This window comes from Arachis hypogaea, chromosome 18, assembly GCF_003086295.3.
Source record: "Arachis hypogaea cultivar Tifrunner chromosome 18, arahy.Tifrunner.gnm2.J5K5, whole genome shotgun sequence".
Classification (NCBI taxonomy): domain Eukaryota; kingdom Viridiplantae; phylum Streptophyta; class Magnoliopsida; order Fabales; family Fabaceae; genus Arachis; species Arachis hypogaea.
The window spans coordinates 108,943,610-108,956,956 of record NC_092053.1 but is presented as its reverse complement, the minus strand read 5'-3'; the positions used below and the strand labels follow the sequence as shown (position 1 = coordinate 108,956,956).

Here is a 13,347-nt window from a genome sequence, read left to right as displayed (position 1 = left end):
CAGCCCTCATTCACCCAACCCCTTCCCCCAACCCAAGCCCCCAAATCGTGAATCACTCCCTCTGAACTCTGAAGCAAAGTTCAAAATCACCCAACCAAAACCCTAGGTTCTCCCTGCAACGATTCTGCCGCAGTGCCGCCGCCGTCCGTGCTGTCGGGGCCTCCGCGTCCTCTCTTGTAGCTCGGCGTCCTCCTTCCCCCTGTCTCCGTCCTCCCTGGCTTCTCTCGAACTTGGAGCAGCTCGCCGCCGTGTCGCCGGTCGCCGACGTCTCGCCGGTCGCCGTTCGTGTCTCCATTGAAGGTTAGCTGCTCTGCTTTCACTTCTTCGGTTCTTCTCTTCCTATTATGCTCTGTTTGCTGATTTTGTGAAATTGTGAATGGATTAATGGAAAATCAAATAATTGATTTTGTGCTGCTGCTCTTTTTTTAATTCCTGCTCTTTTTCTAGGATTAATGGAAAATCAAATCATTATTGAAATTTTTGTTTAGCTTTATTGATTTCAGGTTTAGTGTGAATAGGGATTACTTGTTGTTCTTTTGTAATGTTTGTTGCTAAATGCTAAAAATGGAAATCAAATCAAATGCGATTTGAATGATAAATTTTGTTGCTGAATGCTGAATGCTGAATGCTGAATGCTGAATGCTGAATGCTGAATGCTGAATGCTGAATGCTGAATGCTGAATGATAAATGCTGTTGGTAGTATTAATTTTGTGCTGCTATTAATTTTCTGGCTATGCTGCTGCTGTGGGTTCTGAGTTCTGGTGTGCTGTTGTGTGTTTGTGGCTCTTCTGTGTTGATCATCTTTCTCAAATGTCAATGTTCACTTTTCACTTGCGTTGTGCTGATCATCTTTCTCAATTATTGTCAATGTTCTTTATCAGAACTGAGAAGGAAAATGGCAATCTGAACCAGCAAAAGGATTTCCGCAGCGTCAGCGCGTGCTCACACTCGCAGGAACAAGAAATTAACTTTTTCTTCCCTCTTTCTGCACTCGTTCATTGTATAGTAAGTCAACTCTTTGGATTACTGGCATAATTGAATTGGAGATTCAAGAGACAGTTGAATTCTTAATACTGAAAATTTGTTCTAATTGTGTTGTTTGGTAGGAACTAATATAATCTCTTCATGGCTTTATCATTGTTTTTTTCCAAGTTATGCTAGTTTCTTGTAAGAGAATTAAAGATAGCTAGTCTGGCCTTCCGTTTTGCACAAATAGGAATATGTTAATACGACCATTTTATCAAAACTATAGTCACAATTAGGAAGTTTAATTTAATAGTATATGATGCAGATACGTCTCTGGTACAGATATTTGAGTAGAGACGAAGTATTTGTACATTATAGCTTGTATATGTTGCGGAATAGGATAATAACAATTAAGAGTATTGAGTATTGATATACTTGTTATCTCTCTTTGAAATGTTACTTTCTGTATTTACTGTTTTAATTTAGCTTTGCATTCTCTCGGGACTTCTTGGAACAGCGATTATAGTGTTGTTTATTGGGTTCCTTTCAATATATCATGGTATTATGTGATATCTTCACACCTACTATTTGAATTGGCATTTCTCTCAATAGTCACTCACAACCTGCTTCTATATTCTAGGATGTTTATAATTTATTTATTATTTTATTTTAAAACAGTTTTTCTGGTTGAACCACGGTTAGACCGGTTGGACTATTAAACCAGTGAACCAATGACTGGAGTGGTTCAATGACCGGTCTGGTTCTTGCTAATTACTAATATATTTATATATAAATATATATAGTCTAATTTATTTGTCATGTATATTTTTATTTTATATTGATGATTAATTTTGATAATTCATTTTAATATACAATGATTGTTTTTTTATATTTTATGTTGCATGAATTTATAAAAAAAATATTATCAAGATTGATTTCCTAAAATGGTAAGAGAATGAATTAGTTTTCCCAATAATGATTACTCTTGAATTAAATTTCTTTCTTAATTCTTACAGAAGAGCAACTTGTGAAGCTTTGATCCTCCGATCCGTCGTGGTAGGCGATGCTCTTTGCAGCTGTCTCTCTAACCTCATCGCATCTTATAGCAGAGTACGCTAAACAAGCTATGCAATAGCAACAATAAACCTTCAATCATGTTCGCACCGAAAACCCCAATCCCACTTCATCTTCCTCCTTCCCACCCATCGCAACACTAACAACAACAGTCAAACACAACCCCAACAAAGAGATTTTTTTATGCCCTCCATGTTCAACGGAATCTACAACATAATCTCGCAATGCCTGAGTTCCAGCACCATTACCCTTTCCCACGCGCGTCAAGCCCACGCGCACATTCTCAAGCTCGACCTCTACGGCGACACCTACATCGCCACAAGGCTTCTCTCTCACTACGCCAACAATCTCTGCTTTTCACAAGTCACAAACCTCGTACTCCATTTCTTCCCCAATCCAACCCTCCCTTCCTTCACCAGTATCATCAACGCCTTCGCCAGGTCCCACCAATACGACGCCGTTCTCCGCCTCTTCTCCCTCATGGGTCATAAGGGTCTTGCCCCTGATGGGTTCCTTCTTCCGAGTGCAATCAAAGCCTGTGCTGCGTTGCAAGCCTTGAAGCCCGGGCTGCAGTTTCATGGGTATGCTTTTGCGTCTGGTTATGCCTTGGATTCAATTTTGGCGTCTTCTCTGGTGCATATGTATCTGAAGTGTGATAGTATTGGGGATGCCCATCGACTGTTTGATGAAATGCCTGAGAGGGATGTTGTCGTTTGGAGCGCGATTATCGCGGGTTACTCACGACGTGGGATGGTTGAGAGGGCCAAGGAGATGTTTAGTGAGATGAGGAGTGAGGGGGTGGAGCCCAATTTGGTATCGTGGAATGGGATGCTTGCTGGGTTCAGCAATGCAGGGTGGCATGTTGAGGCTGTGGAGTTGTTCAAGACAGTGCTGAACGAAGGTTTTTTGCCTGATGGGTCAACCGTATCATGTGTGCTTCCTGCTTTGGGGCAGTTGGAGGATGGAGTGGCTGCAAAACAGGTTCATGGTTATGTGATCAAACAGGGATTGGGATCGGATAGGTTTGTGGTCAGTGCGCTGCTTGATATATATGGGAAGTGTGGATGCATACAGGGGATGTTGAAGGTGTTTGATGAGGTCGATCAGAGGGAAGTTGGTTCTTTGAATGCTTTTCTAAATGGGTTGTCGCAAAATGGTTTGATTGACACTGCATTGGAGGTGTTCAGGAAGTTCCTTGATGAAGGAGTTGAATTGAATGTTGTGACATGGACCTCTATGATATCCAGCTGTGTGCAGAATGGGAAGGACATGGAAGCTTTGGAGCTTTTTAGAGAGATGCAGGCTCATGGAGTGGAGCCTAATGCTGTAACGATACCAAGCTTGATTCCTGCATGTGGAAATATTTCAGCATTGAAGCATGGGAAGCAAACCCATTGCTTTTCTCTCAGGAAGGGGATATTTGATGATGTTTATGTAGGTAGTGCATTGATAGATATGTATGCGAAGTGTGGAAGAATCCAGTTATCTCGGCTTTGTTTTGATAAAATGTTGGATCCAAATTTGGTTTCTTGGAATGCAGTATTGAAAGGATATGCAATGCATGGGAAGGCTAAGCAAACAATAGAGATGTTTCGAATTATGCAAGAGAGTGGCATGGAGCCTGATGAGATTTCCTACACGTGTGTGTTATACGCATGCGCCCAAAATGGCTTAACTGAAGAAGGGTGGCAATATTTCAATAGCTTATCAAAAGAGCATGCCATTGAAACTAAAACGGAACACTATGCTTGCATGGTGACACTTCTTAGTCGTGTAGGGAAACTTGAAGAAGCTTATTCTCTCATCAAGGAAATGCCATTAGAACCTGATGCTTGCATCTGGGGAGCCTTACTAAGTTCCTGTAGAGTTCACCATAATTTGAGTTTAGGCGAGATTGCTGCAGAAAAGCTTTTCCTGTTAGAACCCGATAACCCGGGGAACTACATTCTTCTGTCCAACATCTATGCTTCAAAGGGCATGTGGGATGAAGTAGACAGAATTCGTGATGTGATGAAGAGTAAGGGTTTGAGGAAAAATCCTGGCTGCAGTTGGATTGAGATTGGAAACAAAGTACACACGCTTGTTGCTGGTGACAAGTCGCACCCACAAATGCAAGAGATATTGGAGAAATTGGAAAAGTTGAGTGTTGAGATGAAGAAATGTGGTCACCTTCCTAAGACTGGACTTGTTCTGCACGATGTGGAGGAACAAGAGAAGGAGCAGATATTGTGTGGGCACAGTGAGAAGTTGGCAGTAGTATTAGGACTACTCAACATGAGTCCGGGGCAGCCTCTTCAAGTGATTAAGAACCTGAGAATCTGCGGTGACTGCCATTCCGCTATAAAATTTATTAGTAGTTTGGAAGGGAGAGAAATTTTTGTGAGAGACACAAATCGTTTTCACCATTTCAAGGATGGTATTTGCTCTTGTGGAGATTATTGGTAATTTCTCATGAACTTCATTTCTAGAGACATCACGTTTCTGCCAAACACAGAATACACTAATCAAGATTATTTTTGTATACATTTGATGCGATGGAGTGTCAAGTTGAGAGCAATGGATGTGCATTGTCATTTTAGCAATTGGCAGTTAGATCTTAGTTAGCTGTTAGCTGTCCCCAGTGGGTTTCAGTTTGACAAATAAACATTTCTGTTCAGTCCCTTGTTCCGTTAACGGAGATCTTCTGTCAGCCGCATGATCTAGATTAAGGCGATGGTGGTCCATATCAGCAGATTTTCCTTTTTAGTTCTGTCCATGTTGTTGGTAGTGCATGATTTAACATCAATTACGAAATTTAAAGACATAAATTCGAGATATTGTTCCTCACAAGCTAGCCTTCACAGCCTCCAGTATTTTTTTGTGGAGCTGACCATGTGTTTCATCGGTTATAAATAACATTACTGTCAACTTGGGATGGAATTTTATTACTATAAATCCTACTTTTATTTTTGAATTCATCTGGGTATGATGATGACACTGCATTCTGATCTCTATATTTTATGAAGTCAACGGCATCTTTTTTGTTTCTGCTGAATCAAATTGTGTATTCTGGGCATGGGAATGTTGTTTTCTGCTCGACTTTAGAAGGCATTTCATTGCACAAGTTCGTGATACTCAGCCCCGCTCAAGTTATAAAGTCCGCTAACCGCATGATTGTATGGTTTAAACATCAAATTAATATAGAAGGTATCTTTGATATTTAATACAACATTCATTTATTTCTTATTTTAATGTTATCCTTGGTGATCTTGATAGTGAAACTCTATTTGCGCAGGTTCATATAATACTATCTTGATCAATCTATTTTCAGCCAATGGCTTGAAATTATGATTTTTTCTAATGATATGTTGTAATCAGGTAAGTATAAAACTTCTATCAATATTTGTTATGGTTTGTAGGGCTTCTTGGACTCCTGCAAGAACTCTGAGTAAATGTGAGTAATGTCTCGTGAAGAAGAAATTAATGCCATTGTCTATTGCATGATTGGTGCAGATAAACATTATTGAAGGAGCATCAAACATTATTGCGGTTTATCTCTGTATAAATGGCTGATACCTTGAATAAGCAACAGTTTATCAACAGTTGAACCAGACCAAGGTAGACTGGATTGACCAACCAAACCAGACCGGATTGGAAGTAACCAAACTGGACCGAATCGGCCTACACTACACCAAACCAAGTGTCGGGGGGTTTGAATATTTTAGTCCAGTTTAAATTTTTTTTACATCAACCCTATGTGTGATTAACTATAAACTAAGGTAACCAATTTAGGTTAGTTAGCTCACTAATTCGCTTAAATAATTGTTGAAAATTCGAATCACGTCCTGTACATCCAACAATCTATTTGCCCGCAGCAAACCCTTAATGGAGCTCAGATTCGTAGTCCTTGACCTATTGGATTGGAAGATGCTATGGAAAAACAAATAAATAAATATAAGCTAAGGTAACCATATCCTTCTTGATTCGAATGCAAAAATATTCTCATTAATATAATAAGCAAGATCAGATATCATATTCCGGTGCTCATTGATTTAATTAGGGGCCATAAAGTGTTCGGGACCTAGCCGGGTCTTTAGGCCGGGCAGGGCCATGCACACCTCTAGTTCATGGTTGAAAATGGTAGATTATTCTAATTACTGGTTGTTTGTTGAAATAGCATTGCGCAAGGTGTTTTACTTTTAATCCAACGGGTATTACAACTTTAGGTGAGGTCACTATCGAATGCCAAAAGCCTAAACCACACCTATTTGGGTCTGATTTCAATTCCACTGTTTTAGGAAGATTGATTTCTCATGTTATTTCACTTCCTTTGTCAGTATAATAAGGCAGCACCTTCTGATAATCGTGACAATCGTTGCAAGCTTAACTCTTTTTGCCTTTGTTTGTTGTTGCCGGCACAAGAGCTTGTGCCGTTGTCGGAGCAAGACCCCTCAAGGTTGCTGTTGGCTCCGCCGCCTCCTCAATGTACTTTTGAATTTCGTGGAACAATGAACACGCCCATTATTGGTTAGTTTTCTTCCTTTTATTCCTCTCGTCCTTCACTTCATTGAGTTCTGAGGACTTTTTTCACTTGTTTCAGCTACGTTTTCCTTTTTTTTTTCCCCTAGCTACCTTACTTTGATGATTTGTCATAAACATATTTTTCTTCTATTTTCGAAGTTGATGTTTGAACTTTGTAAACTATGATCGGAAATTAACAAATTAAGGGTAGGTACCGGCTTGTGTCTATGTTTTTTTTTTTAATTTTAATTTTTGTTTTTTTTTTTCTTAGTTGTCCCTTCATTCTAAAACCATTATTGTGTGAATGTATTGAAGATCCGTTGCAGGGAGACTTCCCCGAAGTGATTGAGGAGTATTTGGAGCATGGCTGTATGAAATGTATTGCCTTCAATCGCCGCGGTACCCTTCTTGCCGGTAAACACACTAACGAAAATTTGTCTTCTTGTTTGGCAATGCAATTTTTGTAATTTTTTTTTAAAAAACACAGCCTAATACTCTTATTTTATACATGAATTGCCTTTACAAATGAACTGTTTGTCACTTTTGAATGGCACTTTTGTGATCAAGTAACTTTCCTCTAGTTGTTCAGAAGAATAGAATAACATGTTTCAACTTATGTTGGGGTGAGATATAGTAGTCATTGGATTTAAGGGTGGAGAATCTATGCTTAATTTTAGTAGTTTGGCTTGTTTGTAATTCAAGTTATTGGCTTGAAATAATTGGTAGGACTTTAGGAGTGCATTTTGCTTTGCAACTGGTAACTTTGTGTTGAGAACTTATATTATTGGTAACCCTCTTTATATGGATTAATTACATAATTAAAGACAACCTTAGGACATATTTGCAGATTAATACCCATGTAATTATGGCTGTAATGCCTGTGTGGTCTAATTTACACATAGAAAGTAAAGAAAGAAAGAAAAATAGATTAGGTTTCCACCTAATAATCCTAATATGCTCAAGTGCAATGCCCACTGCTAAGCAGCAACTTTTCCTAATATGCCAGAATTTCAGCAGTTTCTTTGCTCTCTAGAACTCATGGTGGGATGCTAGGATCCAGGAGATGAAGGAGGTAGTTCAGTACTATTAGCGTGGGTGCTATGTCTAGGGATCCTGGTGGGTTGTTAGGAATTAGGATCCAATTGAAATATATGGAATTTTAGTATAAAAATGCCTGTATGGGATCCACAGGAGGGTTTATAAGGCCTTGGGTTCTCTAATTGTGAATTTGTGATAGCTAATTTTTGGGGCGTTGTTCTTCAATGGTTGTTATTAGATGATTTAGATCTACCCTCAAAATTAGGAAAAATTTTCCTGACCAAAGTTACCTTTCTTGTCACTGGTTAACCAAACACAATTTATTAATAAAATTGAAACTTTTTTTTACTCCATTGCAATTAGTGTGTTTTTCTTAAGAGCCTTCCTGATATAATTTTTAGAATGTTAGTTTCTGTGAACATATGGTGTGTGGAACATTTGTAGAGTATCATGGCTTCAGGATTGTCTGATGGTAATGTCTTGTTTAAAGTTTAAACTTCTATTGATGATTGGCTTTTGTTATATTAACTGCTTCTTGGGATACCATTAATAGTGTGTTTAAAATATCAAATTTATTTGACCTACCTCCACTATTAGAAAAAAAAAAAAGCAAGCTGTATAACGATTAGATTGTCAGCTAACTAAGTTAGTTGTTAATTTGTATTTTACACTTTAAAGTTCCTAATTTTTCATACCATTCAGTAAGGGAAGAGGTGCATCGGCTATAATTATTTGCAGGCTGTAATGTTTGTTCTGGTTTAATCTATTATTATTATTATTGTTGTTGTTGTTGGTTTTGGTAAATATTACCACTACTGCTGAACTTTTATGGCATGTTTGGTTGGGGGTAAAGCAAATTTATACATGAAAGTGGTGGCACAATTATTACTAGTTGGAGATACTATGTGCAATCAACTTACGTGCTCGTTATTATTTATTTTTTTAATTGAATCAGCTGGGTGCAATGATGGAAGTTGTGTTGTCTGGGATTTTGAAACCCGGGGAGTTGCTAAAGAGCTTCGGGATAATGAATGTTCTTCTCCCATAACCAGTGTCTGTTGGTCAAAGTGTGGTAATCGAATTCTTGTATCTGCCGCCGACAAGTCGTTATCATTATGGGATGTTTTGAGCGGTAATAGAATGACAAGAATAGTCTTGCAACAAACCTCTCTACAAGCCCGTCTTCATCCAGGTTCCTCTATGCCGTCTCTATGCTTAGCATGCCCTCTCTGGTGTGCTCCAATGGTTGTTGATTTGAATACAGGCAACACAACTTCACTTAAAGTTTCTGTCTCAGAGATATCTAATGGACCAAACCTTCCATCGCTTAACAAGTGTTCTGATGGAATTACCTCCTTCACACCAACTGCTGCTTGCTTTAGTAAGTATGGCAGTCTGGTTTATGTGGGGAACTCAAAAGGGGAAATTCTTGTAATTGATCATAAAGATGGTGAAGTGCGTGCCATGGTTCCTATCTCTGGTGGTTCTGTAGTGAAGAACATTGTGTTCAGCAGGAATGGACAGTATCTACTTACAAACTCAAATGATCGAGTAATCAGGATCTATGAAAATCTTCTTCCCTTGAAAGAGGAAGTAAGGGCACTTGATGACCTTAATAAGAACTTCAACGATCTTGATGGAGTTGAGAAGTTGAAGGCTGTAGGAACAAAATGCTTAACTTTATTTCGGGAATTTCAAGATTCAATTACAAAGGTGCACTGGAAAGCGCCATGTTTCAGTGGTGATGGTGAGTGGGTTGTCGGGGGTTCTGCTAGTAAAGGAGAACACAAGATTTACATTTGGGATAGGGTCGGGCATCTTGTGAAATTCCTTGAAGGGCCTAAGGAAGCTCTTATTGATTTAGCATGGCATCCTGTACGTCCTATTGTTGTATCTGTTTCTTTGAATGGAATAGTTTACATTTGGGCTAAAGATTACACTGAGAATTGGAGTGCATTTGCTCCCGATTTCAAAGAGCTTGAGGAAAATGAGGAGTATGTAGAGCGAGAAGATGAATTTGATTTGATTCCTGAAACCGAGAAGGTAAGAGGTTGCTAGATTATTGGTCATGCTGGCCTTCTCTTTCGTTTTTCTTCTCCTTTTGTTTAGTCCTTAGTTCATATGCACGTAGGTAAAAGGTTCTGATGTTAATGAAGATGAAGAAGTTGACATTGTAACGGTGGAGGAAGATGCTGCTTTCAGCGACTCTGATATGTCTCAAGAAGAGTTATGCTTCTTGCCTGCAACTCCCAGTTGTGATGTTCCTGAACAAGATAAGTGTCTAGAAAGTTCTTCAAAGCTAGTGGACAGTACCAACACTGGATCCCCACTTTCAGAAGAAGCTGGGCCAAATGGACATATGCCGAATCAAGCCTCGAGTCCAGTTGAAGGTAAAATCGTCCCTTATGCTTGTAGATGTGTATTTTAGATTGCTTAAAATTGCTATTTCGACAAGCAGTTAAAATTTATTTCGTCTCATTTCATTTAGCTATTGTCTTGAAATTTTGAACCCCGCTAGTGTAAACTACCTAGACTTTTGCATTTTAGGAATTTGGCACTTAAATTTTCTTTTGCAGATGATGTTGGGGGTGAACGAGTTAAAAGAAAACGGAAACCTTCTGAGAAGGTGTTGGAGTTACAGGCAGAAAAAATAAAGAAACCATTAAAACCTAGCAAATCCTCTAAACCTAGAGGCAAATCTTTGGTTGATCAGGATAATAGTAATGGTTTTGACGGTGTTGAACTTACAGATGAATAATAGCAGATTGCAATTTCTTCTGTGTTGGAAAAAAAGACATTGTACTATAGTTTACTTACTTTTCATATCCAGGATCCTGACAAGAGAAAGTTAATGGTTAGAAATCACATAGTATGGATTGGTCACGTGAATGTTTTATTGAATTGATCTTGGAACTAAACGTTTTTGTATAGTTGAACTAATTTAGTTAGTTTCAGAACTAGTTGGGTTTATTGGTTTTAATCGTAATGCACAAGTGCCATTTCCGTAGTATGTGGATTGACTCCGGTAAGCTACATTTCTGACCATTTTTAGCCAACTTGTAGAGTTGTAGCCTATTTAAAACATGAATGTTTTATTATTATTATTTAGATATGACGAGTCTGTCATTTAGATGTGCTGTGTTAATCACCTTTGTTCCTAAAGCTTTTGTAGTACTCTGTCACATGTATATTGTATAGATCTAATATTGCAAATGTTGCCTATGATTAACATACATAGGTGATGACTGATGACTGACTAATTAAATCAATGAGCACCGGAATATGATATCCGATCTTGCTTATTATATTAATGAGAATATTTTTGCATTCGAATCAAGAAGGATATGGTTACTTTAGCTTATATTTATTTATTTGTTTTTTCATAGTATCTTCCAATCCGATAGGTAAAGGACTACGAATCTGAGCTCCATTAAGGGTTTGCTGCAGGCAAATAGATTGTTGCATATACAGGACGTGATTCGAATTTTTAACAATTATTTAAGCGAATTAGTGAGCTAATTACTAAACTAACCTAAATTGGTTACCTTGGCAATAATCACAAATAGGGTTGATTTAAAAAAAATTAAATTGGACTAAAATATTCAAATTTTTGACATTTGTTTAAGCAAACCATTAAAGCAAATTACTAATGAGCTAACCATTAGATCCAACTTGTTTGTGTAGAAGACGATTTTGAAGCCTGCAACCTCGTGATTGTGGACTTGAACTGGGCTTGAGGCCCTGTAGACATTTTGAAAAATTGGCCCTCTTTTTGAACAAAAACAAAAAGAAAAATTGGGCCTTTTAGATTTGGGGTGTTTCGGAAACTGCGAACCAGTTGCCATGGATGGATTGATGGGGAGGATAGCTACTATAACCCAAGGCAACCTACTTAGGCAAAAAGCAAGCCCTGAACACCAAAATTCAGCTCTAGCACCAATACTAAGCTTCCAATTGAGCTTCCAACACATCCAATAGCTTCATATCACATATGTACATACACCTAGGACATTTTTCACATACACATACCCAATACTTAATACCAACACACTTAATCAATGAAATAGTTAGGGTTCTAGAATTCTCACCTTATCCAAACGTCAAATAAGTAAGAGTGAATGTTTTCCTTAAGCTAATCGGGTCCTAATAAATCAAAGAAGCAAAATCTCAACACCACTCTAAAAATTTTTGAAAATTTTGGGAAAAGAGAAGCTGAGAATGAAAATGGAAGTTTCTTACCAAATTATTCACCGGGCTTTGTAGAGATCGACGCTGCGGATATGTGGCCGCAAATGGTGTAGCGATTGGAGCTCGAAGCAGAAAATTATGGAGGATTGAATGGAAGACAATGGTTTATTATTGCTCCTCCACCCCAATTGTGTTTCCCCAGCGTGTTTAGCTTATGGGAAGAGAAGAGAGTTGAGCTCTCTTGAGTTTTATGAGACTTGGGTTGGGCCTTGGGCCCGGTTCGGCCCGTTTCGCCTAATTTTGGACTAAATTTTTTAAAATTGGTGTCAAATTTCTTATTTTAATTAGCTTTATCTGATTTTACTATAAAATTTACATTTCTAATTTCTTTTATTAAAAATTAATTTATTGATTAATTTTACACTAATTTTATGTGGTTTACATAATTCATATATAAACATATGAGTCTTTCTTATCTTTAATGGATTAATATGAAAAAATATCATATTCATTTGTGTATTTTTTTTAATGAGCCTAATTGTTGGTTTTTGTAAGGAATTGATTTGATCTTTTATATGAATCACATTTTTTTAAATCTTTATTTTGAATGACATGACATTTATGGATTCTATTTCTCTATTTTTGTGCCACTAATCTAGACCATCTCCTTTAAGATAAATCATATTGATAATGATTCTTTAACAACTAATTTTTCCATTGATTCATTAGAGAATTGGGAGTTCTTGGATATAAATTTAAAATCAAATATTTTTGTATTTCAAAAAATTAATCTTTTATTTATTTCATTCTTAAGAAAAAGGGATTTTCGATGATATGCAAAATCAGATTTTAACTTATATATGTTAATAACTTGGGTTTCAGATAATTTAAAAAAAATATGCTTGTGACAATGACGATAAGTCACAAAATTTATGAGAATTCGTATTCCTAAGATCATATAATCTCTTGAGAAGCAAAATAAAGTAAATTAGACTTTTATTTGTTTGATCTAAATAAAAAATAATAGAATATAATAAAATTATTTTATTTATTTATAAGAATTTAATATTAATATATAAATATAAATCATATTAGATTTCACATTATTCTGTTTCATATATCATATATATAAATAGATATGAAACAGAATAATATAAATTTAAAAAATAATAAGATTAATATAGAAAAACTATTCTATATTAATGAACTATCTCTCCACGGATTATGAAAAACTTTCCACTAGAAATATTCTAGTTATTGCTTCGACTTATATTCCCCAAAAAGTGGATCTCATTCTAATAGCTCCAAATAAATTAAATACATGAGAGGGCTTTGAACTATAAAGGATTAGGCGTGCAAATAAAAAAATAAAAAAAATATAGATATTGAAATTTAAACCTTTTTTTTACATGAAAACTTAGAAATATATAATATTCTCTATTATATATGATATGATTTTATAGTAATATTAATTATATTATATATTAATATTTTTGAATATGTGAAAATTTTAAATTATTGAATGAATATAGAAATTTTATTTGGAATATTTTAAAATTTTCTTTTATATATATATATAT

General features: G+C 36.6%; 2 protein-coding genes and 1 long non-coding RNA gene across 5 annotated transcripts; 2 read left to right on the top strand and 1 right to left on the bottom strand.

Annotated features, from left to right (window-relative positions):
• On the top strand, nt 1-4,994 carry LOC140181725 (pentatricopeptide repeat-containing protein At1g20230-like). Its single transcript, XM_072226211.1, has 3 exons — nt 1-300; nt 883-1,006; nt 1,984-4,994. The coding sequence occupies exon 3, from the start codon at nt 2,225-2,227 to the stop codon at nt 4,484-4,486; it is 2,262 nt and encodes a 753-aa protein (XP_072082312.1). The 5' UTR covers nt 1-300; nt 883-1,006; nt 1,984-2,224; the 3' UTR covers nt 4,487-4,994.
• A 95-nt stretch (nt 4,995-5,089) lies between these two features.
• Nucleotides 5,090-10,711, top strand: LOC112769205 (protein RBL). 3 transcript variants are annotated; one of them, XM_025813667.3, is made up of 8 exons: nt 5,090-5,227; nt 5,316-5,398; nt 5,534-5,984; nt 6,443-6,547; nt 6,857-6,955; nt 8,535-9,622; nt 9,711-9,969; nt 10,156-10,711. In XM_025813667.3, exons 4-8 carry the CDS (start codon nt 6,529-6,531, stop codon nt 10,335-10,337), a joined length of 1,647 nt encoding a protein of 548 aa, XP_025669452.1. In that variant the 5' UTR covers nt 5,090-5,227; nt 5,316-5,398; nt 5,534-5,984; nt 6,443-6,528; the 3' UTR covers nt 10,338-10,711. The 3 variants fall into 3 exon arrangements, with proteins under 3 accessions (XP_025669452.1, XP_025669449.1, XP_072082313.1); XM_025813664.3 differs by having other exon boundaries at nt 5,534-6,547; XM_072226212.1 differs by lacking the exons at nt 5,090-5,227; nt 5,316-5,398; nt 5,534-5,984 and adding an exon at nt 6,154-6,246 and having other exon boundaries at nt 6,358-6,547.
• A 436-nt stretch (nt 10,712-11,147) lies between these two features.
• Nucleotides 11,148-11,989, bottom strand: LOC112769210 (uncharacterized). Its single transcript, XR_003186399.3, has 3 exons — nt 11,819-11,989; nt 11,668-11,722; nt 11,148-11,582 (listed from the first exon to the last, which is right to left on the bottom strand). It is a non-coding gene; the product is annotated as an uncharacterized lncRNA (long non-coding RNA).
• Between the last annotated feature and the right edge of the window lie 1,358 nt (nt 11,990-13,347).